The sequence below is a fragment of the Chelonoidis abingdonii genome, chromosome 13 (assembly GCF_003597395.2).
Source record: "Chelonoidis abingdonii isolate Lonesome George chromosome 13, CheloAbing_2.0, whole genome shotgun sequence".
Taxonomy (NCBI): domain Eukaryota; kingdom Metazoa; phylum Chordata; order Testudines; family Testudinidae; genus Chelonoidis; species Chelonoidis abingdonii.
Window position 1 is genome coordinate 5,716,066 of NC_133781.1, and position 15,624 is coordinate 5,731,689.

The 15,624-nt window shown below is 48.1% G+C and overlaps 1 protein-coding gene across 1 annotated transcript in view; it reads right to left on the reverse strand.

Annotated features, from left to right (window-relative positions):
• Positions 1-14,950, reverse strand: part of LOC116822724 (E3 ubiquitin-protein ligase TRIM39-like) — a 29,955-nt gene extending 15,005 nt beyond the window's left edge. Inside the window, exon 1 of the mRNA XM_075072008.1 lies at positions 14,525-14,950. Coding sequence (XP_074928109.1) covers positions 14,525-14,950 — 426 coding nt within the window. The remainder of the gene's footprint in view (positions 1-14,524) is intronic.
• Positions 14,951-15,624: the final 674 nt, after the last annotated feature.

Consider the following 15,624-nt stretch of genomic DNA (forward strand, 5'->3'; position numbering starts at 1 on the left):
CCAAGTATAACATTTGATGGCCAGGAACCAACAATTCCCAAGTGTCCAGTTCTCCCATTGCCTGACCAAGAACAAGAAAAAAACAGCAAATAATACTATATAAAAAGGGTGTGGGGGCGGAGAGCAGTTCATCAGAGGCGCAATGAGACAGTCTGCTGCATTTTGCTATTGCAAACAAAGCAGAGATGGGGAACTTGGCAATTCAGGGCAGAACACAGGAGGAGTTTTCTGCTGTTGCTGCCTAGTTGCTGCAGAGACAAAGCACTGAAGAGAAAGCAGGCAATCACAGTGCTAGCAGACACAGCCCAAGATTGCTAGCAGAGAGAGCCCAAGGGCAGCCAAAGGCAGAATTCTGCAGTTTGCAGTGTAGACACACAACCAGCAGGGGAGGTTCGAGCACAGATAGTGCAGTAACAATGAAAAAATTTATTTGTGGCAGACAAGGTCATCCAGGAGGCTTGAAGTTCAACAGGAGAGCAGAGAAATGGCACCTTTTGTGGGCAATGATGATGAAAACTACAAATCATGGGTGATGTGCCTCATATGTTCTGAGCAGTTTGTAGTTTCCCGACAATGAATTTCAATCTTGCTGACAGCGGCTGGTCTGAAGCCATATGGACTGCCACATGACTTATTGTCTCCAGCTGTGCCAAGAACTGCCAAGTATGCCACAGTTATTGCCACAATGTGGGAACACTTTTCTCCTACATCGTCAGTGATAGCAGAACAATTTCAGTTCCATCAGCGACATCAGGGAACTAGAAAATCAGTAGCACAGTTTGTTGCTGCTCTAAGGGCGTTGGCAGAGCATTGTCAGTTCAGAAAAACATTGTGTTGCCCTGTATGACCAATTTGTCTCTTGATTATGCAATGACCAGGTTCAGAAGAAGTTACTGACTGTGTCACCGTTTACATTAAAAAAGACTGTTGAAGTGGCTGTTGCCATGGAAACTGAAAAGAAGGATTTTCTGGACATTAGTATGAACCGAGGAGTTCATCTTCTGAATTAATGAGACAGAGGACCATGGGAACATGAAGAATTTCCACAGGGCTATAATGCACAAACTACACATGCTCAGAAAGATTGCTGAGGATTTGTTAGAACTGTCAGAAGAAAGGACACATCATTGTCACACAGTTCAAAGACCAGCCACACAGAGTAACTATACATCCACGAAGACACCTATGAAGACTGAACCTAAGAAATGATAGAAGTTGGGAATTCATAATGTGGAAAAAGACAAGAGCTATAGGGACACTGATCAAGATTTAGCACTTCATGTTTTATCGGAAGCTGGAGTCAAAGATGTCATCTGACTGAAGGAGTTCCCATAAGAATGGAGCTTGATACTGTTTCATTGATTTCTGTGTCTGCCTATCACTAGATTTTTCCACAAGTTCCTCTGGGAGAAATGTCCACTTTAAAGACTTATACTGGGGAAAAATTAGTCCAAAAAAGGGATATGCCAGGTGAAAGTTCAACTAGATGATCAATCAGTTTTTTTACCTTTTCATGTGATTGAAGGAAAGTATCCACCATTATTTGGAAGATCTTGACTTGAGAAGCTCAAGATGAATTGGATCAAGATCAAAGTGATCACAAAAGTACCTCAAAATCTTCAAGATACTGGACAGACATGCTAAAGTTTTTGAAAAAGGACTTGGACAGATAAGCAACATGTCAGGGAAACTTTTTGACAGCCAGCCAAAATATTGCAAGCCCAGAGTTGTGCCTTATACTCTGAAGCATCTGGTGGAAGCTGATTTGGACCATTCAGTGAACATTGGAGTCCTGTCACCAGTTTCACACAGTGAGTGGTCTACACCCATTGTACCAGTGATCAGGAAGGACTAAGTCTGAATATGTGGATATTTCAAAGTGATGCTTAATACAGTTTCATGTGCAGATTAGTAACCACTACCTCACACTGAAGATTTGTTTGCTACTTTTAGTGGTAGACAGCATTTCAGTAAATTGGATTTGCTCAGTGCATACCTACAAATGGAGATTGTGAGATATTTGCAAGATGCTGGCTCAGTCAACACACAATAAGTCTTATTTTGTTATGAAAGGTTGCTTTTTGGTATCACATCAGTACCTGCCCTGTTCTAGAAAGCCATGGATGAGATTCTGAAGGGACTGAATGGAGCTCAGTATTATTTGGATGGCATCTTTGTTACACAAAAGACTCAAGCTGGGGTGAGATGTAGCTCAGTGGTTTGAGCATTGGCTTGCTAAACCCAAAGGTGTGAGCTCAATCCTTGAGAGGGGCAGTTGGGAATTGGTCCTACTTCAAGCAGGGGATTAGACTAGATCTCCTGAGATCCCTTCCAGCCCCAATATTCTATGATCTGTGAAATTTGGGTTCTGTTTTGACACATTTGGAAGACCATGGACTGAGGATTTTTCAAGACAAAAGTGAGTTTTTCAACCCTTCAGCTGAATACCTTGGATATATAATTGATGCCATGGGCTTGAAGAAAATCGCCAGAGAAAGAGGAGGTGGTTCTTGAAGCAGGACTGATAGAGAACATATCACAGTTATGTTGATTCTTAGGACTGCTTAACTGCTACAGTAAATTTCTTCCTAATCTGGTGACAGTTTTAGCATCTTTGCATAAACGGTTACAAGCAAAGAAAATGGACTAAAGAGTGTGTGCGTGCATTTAATGAAGTAAAGAAACTGTTGATGTCAGCTGACATTCTAATGCCTATTGATGTTTTGATTCCATTGCAAGTGGCTTGTGGTGCTTCACCATATGGAATGGGTGCAGTTCTCTCCCACATTTTTCCTGATATAGAGAAACCAATTGCCTTTGCACCACAAACACTCATCACTTCTGAGAAGAGCTATGTGCAAATACAGCTAGACTCCCTCAGCATTATCTTTGGTATTGGCTGTTCCATACCTACCTACATAGTAGACTGTAGTGGGTTAGCAGGGGTCCCTCGCCATCTGGGTCAGTGGGAGGCTACTCTGCCTCACTAAATAACTGAGCGTCACCCACAATCGGGGAATTTGCAGAGCACTCCATGGATTATATGGCTCTGCCCTGCAGTATAGGCAGATGCACAAATTAGTCTTGGGGCCCCAGACCCCCAAGCAGTGCGGGGCAAGAAATTGTCTATGCCTCTGGCCTGCAGTCAGGGCAGAGCAGCAAACAGTTATGAGCCCAAGCCTGCAGTCAGGGTGGGGCAGCAAGGAGTCTGTGGCTCTGTCCTGTACTCTGTGTAGAATGGCAAGAGGGTTGGGTATCTGAGCTCCATCAGATGGCCAACAAACGCAGGCCTCTTGGCCTAGCAAGGGGAGATTGCCACCTCAGGGGTGCAGTGGCAGCAGATCCTGGGCCCACCCGACTCCATCAGGCCCCGACCCAGAGCCTTAACAGTGTTGGACTGTTCCGCCACTGGGTCAGCAGGGAATCCAGCTGCAACTTGCTGACCAGGTCTCTGGCAGTAGTGCACCCAGACTGGGGTCGACTGCCTCTGGGCCACTTTCTACACTCCCCTTGGGGTGTACCTATATCCATTGGTGGTCCTCCAGTTTGTTGGGGTAGAAGTCCAGTGGCAGTCCCAACGACTCTTCAGTGCCTTGGTCAGTGCATGGCTCCAAAAGCTCTGGTCACTCCTCATCACAGCAGGGATCTGCTGAAGTCTGCCAGCTTGGGAGCGGTCAGGAGACATTTGTCTCCTTCAGTGGTTGCCACCCAACTGAGCTCCAGGACCAACCCTTTATACTCCCTGATTTCCAGTGGGAGGGATGAGCATGGTCTGGCTCTGCCCACCTGGGTTCAGAGAGTGGTCCCTCCGCCTCTGGCTCAGAGGGGGGTCACTTCACCTCACTACACATCCTCCCCTTCTTAAGTCCATCTTCCGGTCTCCATGGCTGCCTCCTGACTCCCCCCAGGTCAGACAGAAAATCCATGTTAGTGTTATCCTCACCTGCTGAGTGTGAGACAGCAAAGGCAAATTGCTGGAGAATGTGATACCATCTCATCAATCTGGCATTGGTACTTTTCATGGCATTTAGCCATTTTAAGGGTTTGTGGTCAGTGATCAGTGTGAAAGGGGAAGATAGTATCTGAGGGTGTCAATAGCCCATTTAACAGCCAGGGCCTCCTTCTCTATCACTGAATAGTTACATTCTTGGGGGGAAGAGCTTCCAACTGATATTGAGGGTGGGATGCTCTTCTCCGTCCACCTCCTGGGAGAGGGCTGCCCTGAGCCCCACCTCTGAAGCATCCATTTGCACCAGGTACTCACAGTTGAAATCACAACTGAAAAGCACAGGTTCTCTACAGGCTTTCCTTGAGGACTCAGAACATATCTTCACGTTCTACTGATCAGCGTACAGATGTGGGCTGTCCTTAGTTAAGAGTGCCATGAGGGGTGCTGCGATGGATGCAAACTGGGGCATAAAGTGTCAGTAATACCCAGCTAAGCCCAGATACTGTCATACCTGTCACAACAAGGTACACACCTGACAGATCAGCCGGGAAGTGGAGTTGGTCCCCTGATCCATGAGACTCTCATGGGGAAGGCCCACACACGAGAATACCTTCACCAGTTCTCCTGTGATGGAAGTGTTCCATAGTGGGATGGCCTCGGGGAAGTGACTGGCATAATCCATCAGTATGAGGCTATCCTGGAACCCTGCATTACTCTTCAGGAGAGGGCCCACCAGGTCCATCGCAATTTGTTCAAAGGGAACCCAGACCATGGGTAGGGGGACCAAGGGTGCTTTCGCCAGCCCCAAGGAGGCAGCTAGTTGGCACTCAGGGCATGAGGTGCACTAGTCCTTTACCTCCCAATGGACTCCAGGGCAGAAGAAGCACAACAGAACTCAGGCTAGGTTTTTCCTCTTGTCCCAGACGGCCAGCCATGGAAACATCATGGGCAAGCTTCAAGATAGTCTTCCAATGATAGTGGGGGACAACAACTGGGTCCAGACTTCCTGAGTTTGGGAGTCCTGATTAACATGGTAGAAGTGATCACCTGTCAGCTTGAATTGAGTCCATTGTGCAGCCTCAGGGGATCAGTCATGGCTCTATTGACCTGGTCTACCTGTTTGTAGGCCCAGCTCAGCATGGGTTCATCCCTCTGGTTGCAACAAAAATCTGTAAGAGGGCGGAGGAGTCTTCCTGGGACTCTCCACTGGAAGGCCCAACATCATCATTGGGACTGGGGGCTTATCAGGGTGTTCCCCTTGAGGTTCTTCAGCCTCCTCCTCTTCTTCTGAAGAAGATTGTCAAACCCCAGGCAGTCTCATCCCAGGATGACTAGATAGGTGAGGTGGGAGCCAACTCCAGTGTCAACACCCACATCAGTCTGTTAATGGTCAGAGAGATCTGGGCATTGGGGTATGATTTTACATCTCTGTGGATACACTGGAGGCGTATCTCCCTACACGCTTGTGGAGCCAGGGACGAATTCCTGGTGGAGGAGCTTTTGCCTACAGCCTGAGTCTATGAGGGCTGTGACTCATTTTCACCCAACCTCCACAGTAGTTGTTTGCCGGCCCGAGACTCTCCAATATAGAATTGGCCGAAGATGCAGTCCATCTCGGGACACTTCTACTGTAAGTGCCCAAGCCGGCTGCAGGAGAAGCAGGGTCTAAGCTCTAGTTGCCCTGGCCAGGGGATCACCTCTGTGAAGGGATTTGGGTTGTGGTCTTGACTCTTCTTTTCAGAGGCTTCAGAGCATCGGTGCCATGTGGGCCCAAGTCACCGAGAGGTGTTGCTGTCCCCATCGTCATGGGTTTGGATTCCAGGGTTCCATTTGGCCTTCGGCCTGGGCTTCCTTGCTGGGCCATGGACAGAGGCGGCTCCAGGCACCAGCGCAGTAAGTGCGTGCCTGGGGCAGTAAGCCGTTGGGGGCAGCCTGCCGGTCGCTGTGAAGATGGCAGGCAGGTGGCTTTCGGTGGTGCAGCTGCGGGAGGTCCTCTGGTCCCGCGGCTTCGGCAGCAATTCAGTGGCGGGGACACCGATGGCGCAGCACCGGTGGACCTCCTGCAGGCATGCCGCCAAATCCACGTGACCAGCGGACCGCCCGCAGGCATGCTGCCAAATCTGCATGACCAGAGGACCGCCCGCAGGTGTGCCACCGAATCTGCATGACTAATGGACCGCCGGCAGGCGCGCTGCCAAAAGCCGCCTGCCTGCCATGCTTGGGACAGCAAAACACATAGAGCCCTCCCTGGCCATGGAGCATCAAGCCTGGCGTTGAGGTCGGGGCTCAGGCTCCTGGCCCGAAAAGGTTCTCAGCGGCCAAGAAGTCCTCCATTAAGGTGACAGTCGCACTAAGTGTTGTGGGTCAGTGCCATAGTACCTGAGCCCTCCTCTGGGGCAGGAGGACATGAACAACCTGCTCTAGGGTGATCTGCTCAGCAGTCTTGCCCACTGACCAATGCTCAGGGTGCAGCCATCACCAGCAGAGGTCTTTTATCTCCTGGGCGATGACCTGAGCCAGGCTCCTGGCAGGTAGATGTTAGTCCAGTATCGCTGGCAGAAGGTCTCCAGCATGATGTCCAAGGCATCTAAAATGGCCAACTTCCTGAATCCATAATCTTGTGCCTCATTGATTGGGAGCCCCCGATAGGCAATCTGGGTTGCACCAGTCAAGTAGGGGGCCAAGAGGGTGGCCCACTGCTCTGGGGACAGCGGGCAACCAATGTGACCTGCTCAAACATCACAAGAAATGCTTTGGGGTCATCTGCAGGTCCCATCTTAGAAAGCCGTATGGGCAACGGGAAAGTTTTCATTGTGCCCCTGGGAGGTTGCCCGCTGGGTCCAGGCAGCAGGGTAACAAGCTATTGGAGACACTGTTGCTGCTCCTCATGGTGTTGGGCCCCCAAATGCCAGAACAGTTGCTGTTGTTTGGCCCCCAGCATCTGTACCAGTTGTTGTTGTTGCTGGAGTTATGACACCTGCAGCTGCTGTTGTCTCTTGGCCAGATACTTAATGAACTTCTCAAGCTCCATCTCTCCCATTAGGGATATCTAAGGCATGGCATATGCAGGACCGGTTACTGCAGGGGACAGGTTGCTGTCCCCATTCTCCACCTAGCAGGTCCCTCCCCCTCTAGGTCAATGGGAGGCTACTGTGCCTCAATACATAGACTTGTTACTTTGCAGACAGCTCATTACCCTTACTTTCAATATTTGGACTGAAACATGGAATTCCTTCATTAGCTACTGCTCGCATGCAATGATGGGCATTGCTACTTTTGGCTCATTCCTATATTATTCAGTTCCATAAAGGGACTCAGCATGGCAGTGTTGATAGGCCATCACACAAGCCATACCCCCTCTCATTTACCCAAAGAAACTTCGGATGAAATGTTCTATCTCACTTATTACTAGCACAGGAATCAATAAAGAAACTGTTGAGGATAATGTGCTTTCTCTTGTGAAGGGAATGGTACTACAAGATACAGGGTTGGATTATAAGAATCCCCAGTTTACACAATTCATGTCATGTCAACGTGAATTATCTGTGAATTATGGTTGCATCTTGTGGGAAATGTGAAAGATCATTCCAAAATCAGTTCAGTCTCAGGTTTGGCAGCTCTTCACAAAGCCCATCTTGGAATCGTACAGATGAAGTTCATAGCCTGGATACATGTCAGTTAGCTGGGATTACCAAAGGTATTGGAAGAAGATGAAGTGCTATACTATGTGCCAGCAAATTCAACATGATCCTGGCTAGGTTATTTGAACACCTTGGTTGTTTACTCAGATGCACTGGACACTTAATCACGTGGACTTTGCGAGATTTTTAGGTTACATGTTTTTGGTCATAGTCAGTGCCATTTGAAATGACCAGTAGTTTTCAGCATGACTTCTACTACTGCTGCTAAGATCATTGGACATCTTTGCACCTCGTTCAGATAATTTGGTTTACTGTTACAGTTAGTGAGTAACAATGGACCTCAGTTCTGTTCTGCAGAATTTCAGAGGTTCCTCGCTTCAAATGGAATTCAGCACATATGCTCTGCTCCATATTATCTGGCTTCAAATTTACTAGCAGAACTCTTTGTACAGACACCTAATCAACACTTAAGAGCTAAAAAGTCTATTTTGAGTCAGAGGCCTTGTCTACACGGCAGAAGTAAATCGAAGTTATCTAAATCGAATTTATAAAACCGAATTTATAAATTCGAATTAGAGCGTCCACACCACGAATCTCAAATCGAAGTTGTGCGTCCATGGCCCATGTCTTACTTCGATTTCAGGAGCAGTGCACTGTGGGTAGCTGTGACACAGCTATCCCATAGTTCCCACTTCCTGGTTTTCAGCCCAGTGCCTGCTGGGACCAAAAACATTGTCCCGGGTGCTGCTGGGTACAGCCTCACCCCCCCCTTTGTGAAAGCAGCAGCCAACCATTCCGCGCCGTTTTTCCTGGGTGAAGAGAGCAAACGCCATAGCACAGCAAGCATGGACCCTGCTGAGACCATGGACCCTGCTGAGACCATGGACCCTGATGAGACCAGTAATGCAATCGTGCAAGTTTTAAACAGCTCGCGCACTCTCGTGCTGTCTATGCTGAGCCATGACCTGAAAATTCAGGAGGAGAGGGGGAGGAGGAGGTGGAGGAGGAGGGACAGGAGGAGGACTTGGAGTTTGAGGAGGCAGCTGCGCACCGACAGGAGCGATGTTAATGATGGTGATGATGACGACATAGAGAGTGATCTCTCCCTAACCGCAGGACCCAGCATTTTGGAGCTACTGCTGGTAATGGGTCAGCTTCTGCCCATTGAACGCCGATTTTGGGCACGGGAAACAAGCACAGACTGGTGGGACCGCATAGTTTTGCAGGTGTGGGACGATTCCCAGTGGCTGCATAACTTTCGCATGCGTAAGAGCACTTTCTTTGAACTTTGTGACTTGCTTTCCCCTGCCCTGAAACGCCATAATACTAACATGAGAGCAGCTCTCACTGTGGAGAAGCGAGTGGCAATAGCCCTCTGGAAGCTTGCAACTCCAGACAGCTACCGGTCAGTCGCGAATCAATTTGGAGTGGGAAAATCTACCGTGGGGGCTGCTGTGATGCAAGTAGCCAAAGCAATCGTTAGGCTGCTGCTACGAAAGTTTGTGACTCTGGGAAACGTGCAGGTCATAGTGGATGGCTTTGCTGCAATGGGATTCCCTAACTGTGGAGGGGCCATAGATGGAACCCATATCCCTATCTTGGCCCCAGAGCACCAGGGCGCCGAGTACGTGAACCGCAAGGGGTACTTTTCCATGGTGCTGCAAGCACTGGTGGATCACAAGGGACGTTTCACCAGCATCCACGTGGGATGGCCAGGAAGGGTTCATGACGCGCGCGTCTTCAGAAACAGTACTCTCTTTAAACGACTGCATCAAGGAAATTACTTCCCAGACCAGAAAATAACAGTGGGCGATGTTGAGATGCCTGTCGTTATCCTGGGTGACCCAGCCTACCCCTTGATGCCGTGGCTCATGAAGCCATACACAGGCAGCCTGGACAGTGCTCAGGAGCTGTTCAACTACAGGCTGAGCAAGTGCAGGATGGTGGTAGAGTGTGCATTTGGGCGTTTAAAGGGGCGCTTTCGATCATTACTCACTCGCTCAGACCTCAGCCCAAAGAATGTCCCCGTAGCTATTGCTGCTTGCTGTGTGCTCCACAATCTCTGTGAGAGTAAGGGGGATACCTTTATGGCGGGGTGGGAGGCTGAGGCTAATCGCCTGGCCGCTGACTACGAGCAGCCAGACACCAGGGCGATTAGAAGAGCACACCAGGAGGCGGTGCGCATCAGAGAAGCCCTGAAAATGTGTTTTGTCGCGGGCCAGGGTATGGTGTGATTGCAGTGCTTCTTTGCCCTTGATGAACACTCCCGCCTCTATTGACTCCCTGTAAGCAACCCACCGTCCCCCTTTACTTACAGCTTGCTGCAGGACTTTCAAAATCAACCCCCCACCCTTTCATTACATGTGGCTGAAGGAAAGAAAGCCAGTATGTTTTAAAAATCATTTAATCTTTATTAAAACTCATTTGTTATTGCTTTAAAAACATGCGTTCATTTTTAAAGGATCATTCCCTGTAATAAAAGCACCCTCCCCCCTTTGGATGTATGTCTGATTAGAAAGGAACTATATTCAGAGGCACAGATTTATCTAGGTATCCCTGAAAGCTGTGCTTTGGGAGGAGGATCACAGGTAAGGAAAAGCCCATGAAATACATTTCAGCTTCATTACAGCCTTTTGGTTGGGCTCTCCATGGGGGTGGAGTGTGCTGGTGCAGGAAGCCTTCCCCCACGCGTTCTAACACGTCTGCGTGAGGGAGATATGGAACCTGGGGAGCTTGGAGGGTGATTAAACATGGACTGCAGTGGCACTCTGTAACCCCGCTGCTGTTCCTGAACAATCAACATGCGTCTGAGGATATCAGTGTGATCACGCAGCAGCTCCAGCGTTCCATCACGCCAGCGCCTATCTTCCTCCCTGCTCCTCTGATCTTCCTGCCTGTCTTCCTTGCGCCACCTCTCTTCTACCTGCCGGTCTTCCTCTCGCCACCTCTCATCTCGAGCGTCTCTCCTGTCCTCCCGGTCACTGGCATCTTTCTTGTATTTTGCTATCAGTTCCTTCAAATCACTATGATGAGCTGTGTTACTGTGGCTGACTTCCATGACTTCGGAAAACATTTCGTCTCTCGTTCTCTTTTTCCTCTGTCTCTTGGGTAGCCTGGCAGATGGGGTAGTGAGTAAAGAACACTGCACAGCTGTATGGTGGAGGTAAGAGAGAGAAGTATGTAAAAAGATACATTTCTTAGAACAATGATTCCACTCACTCACACAGCACAAAACTATGCACCTTACGCAGGACATGTGATTTCACTCCAAGGTCACATTTTTCATCTTTTAATACTGGGAGACTCTGTCCCTGGGCTCAGAGCACAGTACAGATGCAGCTTGCTGGTACTGCCATTATAAATTTGCTTCCAAGCAGCCATGGTAAGTCTTTATGTTTGTCTCACCCCTCCCTGCTAAAGCATCATCGTAGCACAACTCCCCTCCACCCAGCTACATGGAGTGGCATTACAGTAGCATAATGGCCATGTTTGCTCTCCTAATTACAAATAAATTACTTATTTCAACCAGGTCACAATGAACGATAGAACTCTGGTGAGAGTTACAGCAGAAGAGGCAGAGCGAATGTTTCATGCCTGTGATCAGAGTCCTGGCGCTTATGCATCTATGCTTTGTGAAGCAATGATTCCAAATTACGTCATGCATGCCTGGAGGGGCAAAGCATCTTTCATTGGAGGACCGGCTAAGGCAGCATTGCCCCGAAATTTACTGAAAAGGCTCTTTGATTTCCTGCAATATCAATTCATGGAGATTTCTTGGGAGGATTTTCATTGCATCCCCAGACATGTTAAGGAACTTTTCATGTAACTGTAATGGCTAAAAAGAAATGACAACGCATGCTTAAAAATTGATAATTAAAAAACGCTAGTTTTTAAATATGACTGATCTAAACATTTACTCACCGCTGGTCCCTTCCATGGCTTCACTTTCTGTGATAGTGGCTTGATTAGCCTGTTGCAAGGTTAAATCTTGGGTCAGAAACAACTCCTGGCTGCTGTTGGTAATTGAGAGCTGTGTGCTATCAGCAATGTCTCCCTCATGTACCTCTTCCTGATCTTCCCCCTCTGCAGAATCCTCAGCCACAGTTGAAACTGAAATCAGGTCATCTGAATCCACGATTAAGGATGGGCGACTGGTAGCCAAGCCCCCAAAAATTGCATGTAGCTCTGCATAGAACCTGCATGTTTTAGGAGCAACTCCAGAGATCCCAAAGCTCTTCTGTGGTCCATGCTGGAGCTCTTTTTCTATTCTCAGGAGACTGCATTTTTAAAGGTGCAGCGTGATTAACTGCTGCTCAGAGCCCCACGGTGGACAAACAGGAAACTGATTCAAACCTCCACGGGTCTTTTCCTGTTTACCTGGCCAGTGCATAGGAGTTTTGAGTGCTGTCCAGAGTGGTCAGTGGTGATCTGTGGGATAGCTCCTGGAGCCCATTAACTTCGATTTCCGTCCACACTGCACTAAATTCGAATTAGTAAATTCGATTTTAGGGTTACTCCTGTGGTTTAGTAGGAGTACTAAAATCGATTTAAATAGCCCTTTAATTCGAATTAGAGGGCTGCGTCATGTGGATGGGTGCTCCATAAATTCGAATTAAAGCCGTTTAATTCGAATTTAAGGCCTCGTGTAGACATGGCCAGAGACTGGAAAATTCCTTGCTCATCTATAGGCACACACCACATGCTACTACCCAGGAGTCAACTGAAATGCTTTTCTTGAAACAATATTTGCGTACCTATTGGAACCTGCTACATCCTGATATTGCTGCACTTGTAGCCAAATCCCAGTCTATGCAAACTGATTGATTATGTGAGACTCATCATCATTCTTTTCAACTTCGAGACTTAATGTGGACTCACAACTACAGTTGTGGAGAGAAATGGATGCCAGGAGAATTTGTAAAATGCACAGGACTTGTATTGTTTTTAGTAAAACTAGCCAATGGTATTTTATGGAGATCACATATGGACCAGTTGCAGCCTCAATAATAGAACCTTCTGTTCCTCGATTGAATCTCCTTCCATTACAACTCCTAGTTTTAATGACTTGTTAAGAAAAACTTTGGTACGAGATCCAGGTGATTGCATACCAGATCCAGTTGATTCCTTGCCACTGACTGTTCCTGTAGTTCAGGACACTGCCACACCATCATCACAAGAGAATACAATAACAAACTGAGCACCCGAACTTATAAATTGTTTAGTTAGAGTATTGAGTATAGAGAATGCTCCCTTGCCATTTAAAAGCATGCAGTAGTCCACCTGCAATTATTACTTACGTTATACAGTGTTTCATGTTAGCCATGTAATTGATAATGTATATGTGTTTGGAACGTTTTTTTAAAGCGGGGTAGATGAATGTGATTTACTGTTCGTTTAGATATTTGAGCACTCCACCCTTTCCAGTGCTAAGCCTTGCTTTCATGTAAGTTTCAATTTTGCAGCTGAACAATAAAGCCACCACAGCAGAAGCTGTCTATCTGTCACCTCCCTGTGTCTGTCCATTGCCTTCTCTGCTAGTCCAAACATAACATTTTTCTATGTCCCTTCTCTCATTATAGAATAATACAATATTAGGGTTGGAAGAGACCTCAGGAGATCATCTAGTCCAGTCCCCTGCTCAAAGCAGGACCAACACCAACTAAATCATCCCAGCCAGGGCTTTGTCAGGCCAGGCCTTAAAAACCTCTCAGGATGGAGTTTCCTCCACCTTCCTAGGTAACCCATTCCAGTGCTTCACCACCCTCCTAGTGAAATAGTATTTCCTAATATCCAACCTAGATCTGCCCCACTGCAACTTGAGACCATTGTTTCTTGTTCTATCATCTGTCACCACTAGGAACAGCCTAGCTCCATCCTCTTTGGAACTCCCATTCAGGTAGTTGAAGGCTGCTATCAAATCCCCCCTCACTCTTCTCTTCTGCAGACTAAATAACCCCAGTTCCTCAGCCTCTCCTCATAAGTCATGTGCTCCAGCCCCCTAATCATTTTCGTTGCCCTCCACTGGACTCTCTCCAATTTGTCCACATCCCTTCTGTAGTGGGGGGACCAAAACTGGACACAGTACTCCATGTGTGGCCTCAGCAGTGCCAGATAGAAGGGAATAATCACTTTCCTCAATCTGCTGGCAATGCTCCTACTAATACAGCCCGATATGCCATTAGCCTTCTTGGCAACAAGGGCACACTGCAGACTCATATCCACCTTCTTGTCCACTGTAATCCCTAGGTCCTTTTCTGAAGAACTGCTGCTTAGCCAGTCGGTCCCCAGCCTGTGGCAGTGCATTGCCTCCGCTCTCAGGTGATCCTTATTTGGGGGAAGTCACTCATTTCAGGGCCAAAGCTACTTGTTTCCCACACTGACTGGATCCCCCTCCTTTGCCTGCTCCCCACAGGCTCCACTTCCCCTCCATTTGGCCCCTCCTCAGACAACTTCATGGATCTCCACAAGCCACACACACATCCTACCTAGGCTGGGGAAAGCTGCACTGGGACATGCCTGAGCCTCCTGGGAGACATCCATGTAATGCAGAATCCATGGTGCCACCTTCCTGATGTTGCAAAGGTGCTAACAAGCCCAAAATCCAATGTCTGACCCAACGCCTTGGGCCTCACCCACACACTGAAGAGGAAAGGGCACAAGCCCTGGTTTCCCCCACTCAAGTTCCCTAAGGTGGCTGTGGTCACCTGGCACTGGATGCCCAGCCTGGCATAGAGATGGACATGGTTGGCTCCACTCTTCACTACCTGTCTGGCAGAGGGTGGGGGAGGCAGCTGGACCCCTCACTGCTCAGTCTGGCAGCACCTGGAGCCACCTCTCTTAAGCCATGTGAGTTCCCACTCAGCCCTCAGCAGCTGGCTCTGGAGAGAAACACAACAGGGCCTTTAAGGGGTTCCTTAAAGTGTGTGATTCTCACCTTGTAATCCTGGGCAGCCTCCTCTATGGGGACCACAGCATGAGTGTGGTGAGCCCAGGACTCCCTGCAAATCACACAGATGGCTTCTCCGTCCTCCTCACAGAAGAGTTGGAGCTTCTCCTCATGTCTCTCACAAAGATTCTCCTTCTGTGCATTCTCTGGCTTTAACTCCAGTTTTTTTATGTTCTTTACAATATCAGCCAGCTGCTTGTTGGGGCGGAGTTTTCCTTTCTGGAATGGCTCTCGGCACTGGGGACAGGGGATCATTGTGCCTGCTTCAGGCTCCCTGTACTCACTGTACTGGGTGATGCAGGCTTGGCAGAAGTTGTGCCCACAGTCTATGGTCACCGGCTCCGTCAGATACTCCAGGCAGATGGAACAAGTGGCGGCTTCTAACACTTTCTCTATGGGAGCTGCTGAGGCCATGGCTGTCTGTGTCTTGTTGATGGCCGGTCCCCTTGCTGCTTGGATCAGCTCTTCACATGCACAGAATTAAGTGAGGGAATGGGGGTGGGGGAGTGTGTCAGAGTAGGTGGGAAAGTGAAATGGGGTGAGATGGAGAGAACAGATGAGAAAAGTTTATTGACCTTCTGTAGGTTATTAGAGCTCATATGTGTGTGTGTACGTATAGTATATACACACACATATGAGGCTCTAATAAAAATCATATTGGTAGATCCAATGGATTTTAGAGCACTTTGTGACAATCAGCTTTTTATTGCTGAGGGAGAGCGATATCTGAGCAATGCCTTCACCAAATGACCACAACTTGCACCACTGACTCTGCCCCTGCCCCTAATATGACACAGCAATATTTGAAGGATACATGTAGATTTTAGAGAACTTTGAAATATCAGTTCTTAAAGGAAAAGCTCTGCCCTTCAGACAAAGTTTCCAACAGAAGCCCATTTCCTGAGGCAGACAGGGTAATAGTGCACAGCGGACAGGCAGCCTCAGTACTTCGCTAAGGAAAAGACTCCAAGTTAAAGTCTCTAGATAATTGCACTTCTCTGACCCCTGCAGCATGTTGCTTTGAGCTACCCAGTGACTAACATCAGGAGCGCTTCTACACACTCTCCTGTGACAGAGCAGCAACCCTG